This window comes from Camelus ferus, chromosome 9, assembly GCF_009834535.1.
Source record: "Camelus ferus isolate YT-003-E chromosome 9, BCGSAC_Cfer_1.0, whole genome shotgun sequence".
NCBI classification, from domain to species: Eukaryota; Metazoa; Chordata; class Mammalia; order Artiodactyla; family Camelidae; genus Camelus; species Camelus ferus.
Window position 1 is genome coordinate 7,823,496 of NC_045704.1, and position 12,224 is coordinate 7,835,719.

Sequence of the window (12,224 nt, forward strand, 5' to 3'; positions counted from 1 at the left end):
ATTTAAACCCATCTCTTCCCTACTGTTGTCTAGAGAACATTTTCACACATCTGTCCTACCCAGTGTATCTCCAGGAGTGCCACATGGCACAACTGTCCAGCCAGACTAGACCTGAATTCTTCATCTCTTCAGTATCTAGTTTACAGAAAATACAGGGGATGGGTGTAAATTTTGCATCCTGATTGTAATGAGTATGCCTTAAAACACACTTTTAAGAGACAAATTCAGTGTGGCAGGCTGATAGATGTCCCCTAAAGATGTCCATGTCCTCATCCCAAGACATTGTACATGTCACTTTATATAGTAAGAGATTGTGCAAGTGTGATAGCGAGTTTGTGGTGAGATTATGCTAAAATTATGTTTGCCTAGTGATGTACTCACAAGTCTCCTTAAAAAGAGAGGCAGAGGGAGATCCTACTATACAGCGGAAAGCAATCTGATGACTAAAGAAAATGCTACACTGCTGGCCTTTGAAGAGGAAGGAAGTGGTCATGAGCCAACAAATACAAAGAATGTAGCGCCTGACTTTGCAAAAGGCAAGAACAGGGATTCACCCCCAAAGCCTCCAGAGGGCCCACGGGCCCTGCTAACACCTTGACTATTCCTTTGGAAGAGACTTCTGACGTCCAGAACAGTAAAACAGTTACATGGACATTGCCTTAAACCATCAAGATTGTGTTAACTTGTTATAGCAGCTATAGGAAATTAACACAATGTAGGAACAGTCTTGTTAAATTTTTTTATTTGAAATGTAGTCAGTTTACAATGTGGTGTCAATTCCTGGTGTACAGCATAATGTTTCCTTTATACTTATACATGAATATATTCTTTCTCATTATACGTATTAAGTAGTGAATATAGTTCCCTGTGCTATTATATTGCTGGAAATGGCACTATTCCTTTTTATGGCTGAGTAGTGTTCCATTGTATAACTATATCACAGCTTCTTTATCCAGTCATCTGTCCATGGATGATGGATTTAGGTTGTTTCCGTGTCTTGGCTATTGTAAATGGTGCTGCCGTGAACATTGGGGTGCATGCATCTTTTCAAATTAGAGTTCCCTCCAGATATACAATTTAGTAATATAGTCTTTTTTTTTTTGGATGAGGGGTAATTAGGTTTATTTTTTTTTAATGGAGGTACAGGGGATTGAACCCATGACCTCATGCGTGCTAAGCACTCACTCCAGACACTGAGCTATACCCTCCCCTAGTAACAGAGTCTTAATTACAGGTTTCTCCTAACCCCAGGTAGATCTTTCCTATGAAACTTTTCATAAGCTGAAATGCCATAATGGGGGAGTATCCCCTGCTTTCTGAAAGTTCTAGATAAGCCACTTCAATTATGAAAGAATCTACAGTGTATAGTGTAATGGCTTTTTTCATAAGCGTGACTAAAATTCTTTTCAGATTTCTTTTAATTAGTCTTTCATAAAATCAATGTGGTGTTTAAGGTGAACTTTCAAAAAGCAGGGCATTCCTGTATTTGTGTGATCAAATTATGGAAATTATGAAAAAGTGCTTACATACATCTTTGAAAATGCATTCTGAATGATTCAGGAGTTACATGAGGTGGGGCTAGGCACTCTATGTAAAAATGACCCAGTGATGTGAACCAGGGAATAAAATGAAAGAACATCCAAGAAACAACAATGGTGGAAATTTAGAGATGGGCTCATTGGGCTGCAGACACAGTCCTTTCTGTTTTTGTGTATGTTTGAAAACACCTGTCACAAAAAGGGGGAATAACTTCTAGCATCAATTCTGTAGGTTGAAAGAGGGGATAAAATTACAAATGGCACGAGAAAACTTTTGGCTTCAGACGTGTTAAGCCTGTGCCAGAGCTTTATCAAACCCTGCACTTCAAGTGTATTTTAAGTCAATTATTCTTAGCAAAGCTTTTAAAAACACAATGATGTTCTGGAAAACCCTCAGAATCTATAGGACTCAGGGAAAAGCATCAAAGGAAGACGGCACAATAGGACAGAGCCTGGGGCCAAGTTGCCAGCTTCCAATTAACCTTCTGGTTTGTCTCATGACAGAGATGTGTGACAACTCACACGAACTGCTGCTAACCAGGGAGCCCCACGGACACCCCACACGAGCCTCGGCGTTGTCCAGGTATTTTTTACTATCTGTCACATAGATGAGGAGCACCTCTGCGTTGATCTTAGTTACTCTCTCTAGCTTCTCCGAATGTCAAACTGATATAAAGACCTAGGGTCCCTGCCGTGAGTCATGTCAGTAGCAGAAGCTACCTAGCACGGCCCAAGGCCCCAGATAAGGAAAGACACTCTCATTAGGCTGAATGTTTCCAGGGCTTAGAGGTTCCTGCCTGGGAGCTGGGCAAGTCTGTGCCAAACATTTCTTGGGATTGAACAGAGAATCGGACAACTGAGGGCTGTGGTGTTACAGTCCTTTACAAGTTGCTGACGTAAAAATGCTCAAAACTTGTCCCTTATTTTACTACATTTTACTATCGTCTGTGCTGTTAAGCTTGTTTATGGGTGTCTGTATAATGGAAACAGAACGTAATGGGGTGCTACTGCACACGTCTTCCCAAGTCCACGTTCGGTGACCTTGAAACCATGCCCCTTCAGTCAGCAGAAGCTGGTGACTAGCAGGAACCCCTGAGCTTGCCTTACAGAGCCCCGGGAAAGGGAACAGCTTGCTGAAACCCCTCTGCTTGTGAACTGCCTTCACTGCTTAAGCTCGCTTCTTCCCCCTCTGTAACTGCGTACCCTCCAAGCTTCACATGGCCTAGGGAATAAATCGCAAGACTCCTTGGTGACCCCTGTAGATGACACCCTCATGTGGGGGGTCACTACAGTAATGGGGGCTCAAGTTTGGGGTTTTTTTTTTAGCAACTTGGGAGTCAGCTCTTGTCCAGTTCGAACCGACAAAGACTGGTTGGAACCACCAACCCCTAAAACTAAGCCTGCACGGGTGTCTGAGGAACAACCTTTTAACATCAGCCCACCAAAGACTCCACCCTCAGATCATGCCAAGGGCCACCATTTTTGAATGTTAGTAACGAGGACTACACATTATGGATGACAGCACAAACATTTTATTCCACCCAGCAAAGTCCCTGAAGGCAGTGACGTTCCAACACATTTATTGTCTTCTCAGTTATTAGAAGGGAAATACCAGCCAACATTCATTACCAAGTGGTAAATAAATAAGATGAACAGACATTTCATTAATACATTATAAATCAGCTATACTTCAATAAAACACTCTATCAAAGATACACAGCTGGCAACACATTAAAAATGTCCAAGATCATCAATCATTAGGAAAATGCAATCAGACCACAGTGAGATACCACTACACACTTTAAAAAACCATGCTGGTGAGGAGCAAAGGGGAACTGGAATGCTCTTGTACTCCAGGTGGGGAGGCAAAAGGGTACAGCCATTCACTTCAGAATATGAAACTATATATTCAAATAAAGAATTTTATGTACATGGTTCACAGTAAGCATATCTGTGATAGCCATACTGGAAACAAACCACAAAACCCCATTTATCCGTTAACAGATGAATGGATAAACCCAGTCAAATGACAGTATATACAAACAGTGTATCTTTCAGGAATTTAAAAAAACGCACTATTCACATCTGCCACTGGATGATTCTCAAAATGATTCTGCACCGCGAGAGAACAAGGCAAACATGAATGTGAAAGGCAGTAAATCAATGGTAGTCGCCTGGCCATCTGGGGAGAGATGTCAGAAGGTAGCTGTGGAAGCGACGGACGGTCGTCACGACCGCAGTTCTGTGGGCTTACATAGTAACACCAACCACACTGTACATTTTCAGCACGTTCGGTGCTTTGTATACCAGCAGTCTAGCTCAATGAAGTTTTAGCAGAAATTGGCTTTACATAAAGTCTGAACCTCCTTTTTGGAAAAGTGGAAGGAACTCTGGCAACCACAAGTTAACTCCATCACCTCTCCTACCTCATGGGAGGGACTCTGCCGCAGTAGCAAAGAACGCTGGCGAGCCAAGAAAGACGTGTTCACTTGAGCTGTCCACGAACTCTACCTGAGTCATAAAAGTCACATCCCTGGACTAGATGATTTCCACTCTCATTCATGTGCATCAATGGCCTTGAGATAAACAAGCTAGAGCCACTATGGGAATCCTAAAGCCCTTTACATTATGTCACAAGGTTAGTCACACAAAGCCCTGTAGTCTGCACCAGGAGGCCTTGGACAAGAAAGCAAATTAGACCAAGCTGAAGTGGAAACCATTCTCTGCTGTTATACTGTTCCCACCAAGGTATACAAAGTTCCGAAACTGGGTCACGTGGAGCAAGAAAGATCCATCCTGGGCGCTACGAGGGACAGTGCCACTGAAGAAGGCGACCTCTGGAAGCCACTGGCGGACCCAGACCGGGTCCTGTTCAAGGCGTCTCAGTTAGGGCCGTGTCCTGGGCAGTCAGGCGGAAGACAGAACACCAGAGTGCTCAGACTGCTCACGCTTCCCTCCAGGTGATGGGCACACACGGAGGTCACACAGCTCACAGACGACGGATGCCCAGTGGGGCGATCTGCCACTTGGTAGAGGTAAGATGACTTCTACCACAGAACTCAGCGACGGAAGTCTGGCAAGGGCGCTGGGCAGGTTAGAAAGTACAGTGTGCTCCTTCCAAGCTGCCTACGAGCCTGGTACTCCCAGGCAGTCTCCACACAATGGATGCTCAGGTGTATGGTGTTCGACTTCAGGTCGATGGCTCCCGGACAAAGCCTGTTCAGTGTGACACGGTCAACAAGGACGTAGCTGATCCCCTGCCGTCCCCGTCTCATTCGACGGCTTTTCTCCAGCGTGAACTTTCTGGTGGCGAATGAGGTTAGACCGTCTGCTGAACGCTTTCCCACACTCACGGCACTCAGAAGGCCTGTCTGGGCTGTGAAGTTTCTGGTGCGCAATCAGAGCAGACTGCTGACTGAAGACTTTTCCACATTTGCTGCAATCCAGAGGCCTTTCTCCCCTGTGAGCTTTTCGGTGCTGAGTAAGTTGGGTGCTCTGGCTAAAGCATTCACCACATTCTGTGCACTCATATGGTCTTTCTCCAGTGTGAACTTTCTGATGCTGAGTGAGGCCAAAGCTTTGGCTAAAAAGTTTCCCACAGTCTGTGCACTTATAAGGCCTTGCTCCAGTGTGAACCCTCTGGTGCTTAATTAGAGTAGAGCTCTGGCTAAAAAGTTTCCCACATTCGGTACATTCATATGGCCTTTCCCCAGTGTGGATTCTCTGATGTTTAATGAGGCTGGGACTTTGGTTAAAGAATTTCCCACACTCACTGCACTCATAAGGCCTTGTTCCCGTGTGGACTCTCTGGTGTTTAATTAGGTTGGAGTTGGAAGTAAAGAATTTTCCACATTCACTGCATTTATAGGGCCGTGACCCAGTGTGAATTCTCTGATGTTCACTAAGGCTAGAGCTCTGGCTGAAGAGTTTCCCACACTCGCTGCACTCGTAAGGCCTCTCTCCGGTGTGAACGCGCTGGTGCCGAACAAGTGTGGGTTTGTTGCTGAAGGCCTTCCCACACTCGCTGCACTCATACGGCCTTTCTCCAGTGTGGACCCTCCGGTGCTGAACAAGAATGTGTTTATAGCTGAAGGTTTTCCCACATTCGCTGCACTTATAAGGCCTTTCTCCAGTGTGGACTCTCTGGTGCTGAGCAAGTCTGTATTTGCGGCAGAAGGCTTTCCCACATTCACCGCACTTGTAGTGCCTCTGTCCACTGTGAGAGGCCTCCACACACTCGGTGTCCTTCTGTGGTGTGACCTGGTGCTGGAGGCGGCCAGAGCTACCAGTGGAATCCGTCCCAGCCTCCTGACATGTGGAAGACTTCTTGGACGCATGGACTATGCGGCTCTTCATAAAGGCCTTACGCACGTCTCTTTTAAAGACTTTCTCTCCACTGTGCTGGGGAAATTTCACACCTGCCCCACGTGGTTTCTGGCCAGAGATTGTTCCCAGGTCCTCAGCTAGATAGAAACCACCTTCTAAGTCCAGGCTACGTAACTCCCAGGGGTAGGCCTTCTGGGTGGACAGGTCTGCCTTTGAAGTATTTACTTGTGGCCCTTTTCCAGAAACTTCTTGCACACAAGTCGTCTCCTTGTCCTCTGCTCGGTGCCAACAACCTGAAAGCAGAACGATGCTAGTGAACTTCATGTAGGTTTGGGGAGGAGGCAGCCCCATCACATATGTGTGTCTGGCATACCAAGGAACAAATCTGTGGGACTGTTCAGGACAGGGGAGCTGGGGGCACTTAGGAGAGGGCTGCTGTACAGCACTGGGCCTCTAGATGCCATGGAACAAGGGGAGACTCACCAGACAAAAGACACAAGGATGGGGTGGAGTGCAGGGAGGAGCCAGGGGTCCACAACTCACTCCTCCAGGAACGGTTTGCACCCGGGCCTTGGCAGCCGGTGACACAAGTGTGCTGTGTGGAAGGGTGTGTCCAGGCCCAGGAAACTCCAACTGTCACTGAGGAGCTGGTATTCAAGGACTATTTTAAGGACACGTGCAGACCTTATGACACATTAAGTGTAGGCCAATACCAGAGAGTGACGGAGAGAACCAATGAGCAGTGGGAGTCAGGGAGGTGAGGGATAAGCCTGGGTTGGAAGTCAGAGTAGAAATGACAGAAGGAGCAGAGTGTCCAGAATGTGGAAGAAAGACAGAAAGGAGGGGCACAGGCCACGATCTCACATCCTCCCCCTGATGCCAACCACCAGGGCCAGGCCCACTCTGCGCCCCTCTTGCTGTGCCTGGAGTCATGTCCACTCTGCCATGTACCCAGGGTTCTCCTCCCAGCTCCAGCTGGACAACAACATGGGACCTAGAAGATGCAAGTCCTAAGGGAAAGACAGGACAGGTGCGCAGTCAGTACTGGCCCGGGGGGGAACAAATCATGAAACCGTATATCACATAAGGAATGTTTGAGTAAGTCTCACAGAAACAGCCACGTGGACCCCACAAGTAGTGACCATGTTGGGTCCCAACAAGTTCCTTGTACAGCCACGCCCCAGGAAACATCAGCTGGAAGGGGACAGAACCTTGGAGCAGAGGTGGCCTAGGGGCTAGAGAGTCAACTTAGCAGGGAGCTGGCTGAGTCTGATGGAACCCACTGGACTAATTCCAAGTCTTTTGACCCAGAAAACCTTTGAGCAGCTGTTATGGGGGCTACTTATGAAAGGAGGCAGTATACACACCCAGCCTTGGTGCCCACAGCACATGAGGCAGGGAAGCAGTAACAGAGATGTGCCCATTGTCTAGCTTGGGAAGAAGGTGGAGACCAGCCCAGGATGCTGGGAAGAGGTGTGAAGGTCTTACCCAGTGATGCAACCAGTACAAAGTTCTCCAGCATCACATCCCGGTACAGGAGTCTCTGAGCCTCATCAAGGAGCCTCCATTCATCCTGGGAAAAGTACACAGCCACCTCCTCAAAGGTCACAGTGCCCTGTGATGATGGGGACAGATGTGTCCATGAGCAGCCCGTCTCTCTCCAGGACCTCGTAAGTACCCCCAATTCCAACTCATATTCACTCTGCCCTCATCCTCCTCCCCAGCTCCCCAGCTTCAAGGGTAGTGGTACCCAGCCTCTCCATACCTCCTTAATCACTAGGTCCAACTCTCAGCAACCACAGGCAGGGGGACAGAGAGAGGCCATCTAAGCTCTGGGCCTGCTGTGCAGGCCCCCCTTTCCTGCAAGATAAGCACCTGAGAGTCCCCACGACCACATCTCCCAGACACAAACACACCTGGGTCCATCCTTTTCTCTTAAGCTCCTGGTGCCAGGGCCCCAACACCTCCTCCGTGTGCATATTACTCACCAGACCTCCTCATACTCCTGACCCCATCACCACCACCAGGCCCACAAAATTGGCATTTCTCTGGCCTCCTCACATACCCACCCACACAGAGCATTCAAAAAGCGCTTGGCAAGTGCAACAGGATCCCACTGTGCCCCCCCGCCCCAGTCCTGTTCTGAAGAGGCCTTGTTCCCGACTTCAACCTCAGTCACAGCATGCAGATCTAAACACCCCTAGTCAGGTTCCACTTGCATACTGCACATCCTGTCTCTTCACCAGTTACAATCTCTGTCCACGTAACACCCATTCAAAGTCCACGCCCACCTGACGCACCTTGGGTAAACTAACCTGATGTTCTGACAAGAACCCGGTGGGTGCCGGGCAGGGTGAATAAGCACCGCCTGACTCTGCTCTCACCCCACCTCCTCTACCGCTTTCCCTCTGCGTCAGCTTCACGGCCACGCCCCCATGAAACCCTTGACCAGGTGCTGGCCTTTCCCCTCCCCTCCTGCTGCTTACCATTACTCTTGTCTGTCCTTGTGACATCCACAGCCCCCCTCCTCCCTTGTCCCCTAATAGCAACCTGAAGCCCTCCCCAGCACTCTAGCCCTGCATGTTCACCCGTCCACTTGTCTCCTACACTTGGGAGTCTCTGGACCATCTGAAACTCAGCATGGCCAAACCCAATTCCTAATATTCTCATTGAAAAGTACTCCTGCCACTGACTTCCTCATCCAAGTTGATGGCCCTCCCAGCCATCCAGACGCAAAGGGCAAAAACTTTGGAGTCATCCGTGACCCCTCCACATTAGAAACTCGGGTTAGCCCCTACTTTAAAAACAAGTTCAGGAGCCAACAACTATTTCTCTTACCTCTACATCCACCAATATAATGCACTAATATCATATCATATATTATTATATAATAATATAATACACCACTCTGGTCCTGCCACAACCAGTGCTCCTCTGGATAGATGCAACAGCCTCCTCCACGGTCTCCTTGTCTTCCTCTCCCCCAGTCTGTTCTCTCGGCAGCCAGGGGTAGCCTGTTAGGACCAAAGTCAGGTCACTTTTCTCCTCTGTTCAAAAACTCCAGGGCTGCCATCACTCTCAGAACAGGAACCGCACTTCTCAGGCTACCATTCTAGGCCTGACACTTGCTCCCTTGCTCTCTATTCTCACCAGACACTAGCTGACGCCTCCAAGGCCTAGAACAAGCCCATCTCCACCTCATCTCCAAGCCCTGGTGCATACTAACCCCCGTACCTAGGACACCTTTCACATCTCAGCCTGCAGGTTGCCAAACGTGGGGACTCTCTCCATATAACATCTGGCCTGGACTTAGGAACCGGGCTTAGGGTTTCTCTAGGGTGTCCAGACACCTAGGCCAGGAAGAGTGGGAGCAAAAAGAGTTCCAGGACACATGACACTCACCAGCGCAGGGGCCGTAAGTGGTCCTGCTGAATGTGGAACCTGCAGGAAAAGCAGGGTCATGTCACTGTAATTCCCAACCATGACACAGACAAAAAAAGATACACGCGTGAACCACCTAATATTTCACGTGAAGATAAAGGCACAAAGGAAAGTAAAGCACACAGAAGAGGGCAGAAAATGTTATGGAGTTGTGCTGTCAAGTGCTGACAGGGTGTCTCGAGGAAAGGCTTTCCCGCAGTGGGAGGAACAGGTGCCAAGCCTCTCTGTCGGGGTCATGCTGGATGTGTTTGAGTAGCAGTCATGAGGTTAGTGTGGCTGGAGCCTAGTGAGCCAGAAGAATAAGGGATGGTGTTGGGGAGAAAATGGTTGTGGCAGGTCATACAGTACTATTATCATCTTGAGCCACAAATATCAAAATTAAGTCTCATTTTATTGTACATGTCTGTTTCGGACACTTCCTTTTTGTTTCACTATGGTTTATTACAGAATACTGAACATAGTTCCCTGTGCTATATAGTAGGACCTTATTATTTATTTTGTGTGTGTGTATATATATATATAGTTATCTTATCTCTGACACTTCCTTGATTCCCCCCGTAATGTTTCTCCCTCACCAATAATAAATTCTTCTTTTCCCATAGCTCATAGTTCGTCCTAACAGCTGGCCAAGAATTCTTATACTTCCTTTTCAAATTTTACTCTGGTTATAGTAAAAATTACTTTTATATTAAATTGCAGCTTACATAATCTACAGATTAAATTGTTTTGAAATTATTATAACATTATACAAACAATTCAGGATTATGTACTTTTTATGTTTATCTATATTTTTTGATGCTAAAAATTTTCCATAAATGTTTAGACAGGTTATCTGTAATTTCTTACATGCTGTTCTCTCCGAGTGTGGTAGACTTCACATTCTAAATGAACCTCTGATAAAGGGATTATTGCTAGAATCACAGTAAAAGTGCCTCCAGCAGTTCGGGATAACTCGGGATTTCTGACTGCTTAAACTTAAGAGAAACAAGCTATAGCACCTCTATCCCATTCTAATTATATAAGCATAAAAACATCTTCTTGGGTTCTAAATATCCTGTTATGGTTTTGAAGCATTATAATTTTTTTTTATCATTTCTGCCCCCTTAAAACAAGTATTTTAACAAAATATCCTAACCATTTCCTCTTGCAATATCACCAGAGGTTATTTAACAGTAATATAAACATTACTGGAAAAGTACAATCTCTTAAAAAACAAAAACCCTCTGTACACTATAAAACAGTCAATTTATGTAATGTGTAAATGTCTATCAAAATATAACTATGGAATAGATTACGAGTAGGTATAATACTTTCAAAGAGCTGAGTTAAAATCAGTAACATGGAGCAAAACAAGATCAAAAAATGGAAATGCTCATTTAAGTACAATATTAATTTTAACATGCTAGACAAATGTATGCTGAATATATGCTAGAACACATGGCAGATACGACTACAGTAGCAATGTTTATAAATACAGAAAACATAGACCAAAAAAACCAAAAACAAACCCATAAACAAAGAAAATTCTTCAACAGGAGAATTTATTAAGACGTTTTACTCATATGCTCATACTACAGAATACCGCACAAAAAGGAGAATGAATGGATAGCCATGTAATACATGGATAAGATCACATAATACTGTGCCAAGAAAAACACATCATGATACTTATATGATTCCATTCATAAAGTTTTAAAACAAGCGAGCAAAACTAAACTACAGTCGTTGAATATTTTCCGCATGGTTCACAAAACTATATATATATAAAGGCAAGAAAATGCTAACTTGTAACACCAGACAATACCCTAACTTCGGGGATGCAGATAACTCTTTTGGGAAGACCGCACAGATGGCTTCTGGGATCCTATTTATATCACGTTTCTTGACTTCAGCGGCGAAATACTAATTTCAGAGCTGGTTATTCAACTGCAATATGGACGTTCTGTGCACTTTTTAAAAGCACGTCATATTTCGAAATTCGAAAAACCAAGCCTTGAAAGGATAAATATAAATAAAGGACATTCATAAGCAAACACTGATAAGAACAAAAAAACTGCAGAATGGGACGTGCTGGGTGACGGAGCGCAGGGCGCAGCACTTACCTGAATCGGACCCATCAGCTCAGCCCCCGCCACCGGCGTCCGCGGGCTAAGGTGGGCCCCGGCCACGGCGGTCCCTTGTCTGGCCCCGCGACAGAGTCAGGACGGCTGACGGCCACGCCCGAGCCTCAGACCCGCCTCAGAGCAGCGGGCGGGGCGCCTCCGCGGCTCCCTTACCTCAGGCGGCCCGGCCTCCTCCCGAAGCTCCCGACCAGCGGACAGCTCCGCTTTTACAAAATGTCGCAGGAGGTGGACGCCGGAAGGCCCGCCCAGACGCCCTCCCTTCGCGCGGAAGTGCCTCTCTTCTGAGTCCTCACTGGACCAGGCCCGACGCCGCGCGGCGCAGAGCCTTCCGGGTAATGTGGTTCACAGCGCTCCTGGCCCCACCCCCTGGAATGGGCCGGCCGCACGGGGAGGGGTTGCTGGGAAGGTTTTCTGGGGTCCTGCTGACGAGCTCGGATTCCCGCTTCTTGAAGGGAACTCACTGAGATTTCCGTGGAATGTAGACCTCACTGATCTCAGAGATGTATGGAGACATACTACTTCAGATGTTCCCCTAACCTGCAAAACCAAATGAGCACATGCTACCACACTGCGGCTCAAAGTGCATCTGTTACCTGCCAGGGTTCTCGGACTTTTTAATCAAGTGAAATTGATAGGTCAGATGAGAAATTCAAGCAAGGTTTTATTGGGGCTCCTGCTGCAGCAGGAGGGAGCAGAAACAAATAACAGCTGCCCTTGTTCACCTCCTTGCTGATCCCTTACATGGGGTGATGGTGGGGACAGATCCTGAGGGGTGGCTCACTTGGTCTGTCCACCC

At 46.9% G+C, this 12,224-nt stretch overlaps 1 protein-coding gene across 5 annotated transcripts; it reads right to left on the reverse strand.

The window, feature by feature from the left end:
- Positions 1 to 3,047: 3,047 nt before the first annotated feature.
- On the reverse strand, positions 3,048 to 11,675 carry LOC102518171 (zinc finger protein 501). Of its 5 annotated transcripts, XM_032487581.1 has the most exons (6): positions 11,408 to 11,675; positions 9,267 to 9,305; positions 8,703 to 8,878; positions 7,630 to 7,724; positions 7,353 to 7,479; positions 3,048 to 6,157 (listed from the first exon to the last, which is right to left on the reverse strand). In XM_032487581.1, exons 5-6 carry the CDS (start codon positions 7,384 to 7,386, stop codon positions 4,773 to 4,775), a joined length of 1,419 nt encoding a protein of 472 aa, XP_032343472.1. In that variant the 5' UTR covers positions 7,387 to 7,479; positions 7,630 to 7,724; positions 8,703 to 8,878; positions 9,267 to 9,305; positions 11,408 to 11,675; the 3' UTR covers positions 3,048 to 4,772. The 5 variants fall into 5 exon arrangements, with proteins under 5 accessions (XP_032343472.1, XP_032343471.1, XP_014422739.2 ...); XM_032487580.1 differs by lacking the exon at positions 7,630 to 7,724; XM_014567253.2 differs by lacking the exons at positions 7,630 to 7,724; positions 8,703 to 8,878.
- Between the last annotated feature and the right edge of the window lie 549 nt (positions 11,676 to 12,224).

Coding starts and splice junctions, on each gene's coding strand:
- LOC102518171 (XM_014567253.2), bottom strand. Junction 7,480..9,266: donor CACTTACGGCCCCTGCGCTG/GTGAGTGTCATG, acceptor CCATCATCACAG/GGCACTGTGACCTTTGAGGA. Junction 6,158..7,352: donor TGTACTGGTTGCATCACTGG/GTAAGACCTTCA, acceptor TTCTGCTTTCAG/GTTGTTGGCACCGAGCAGAG.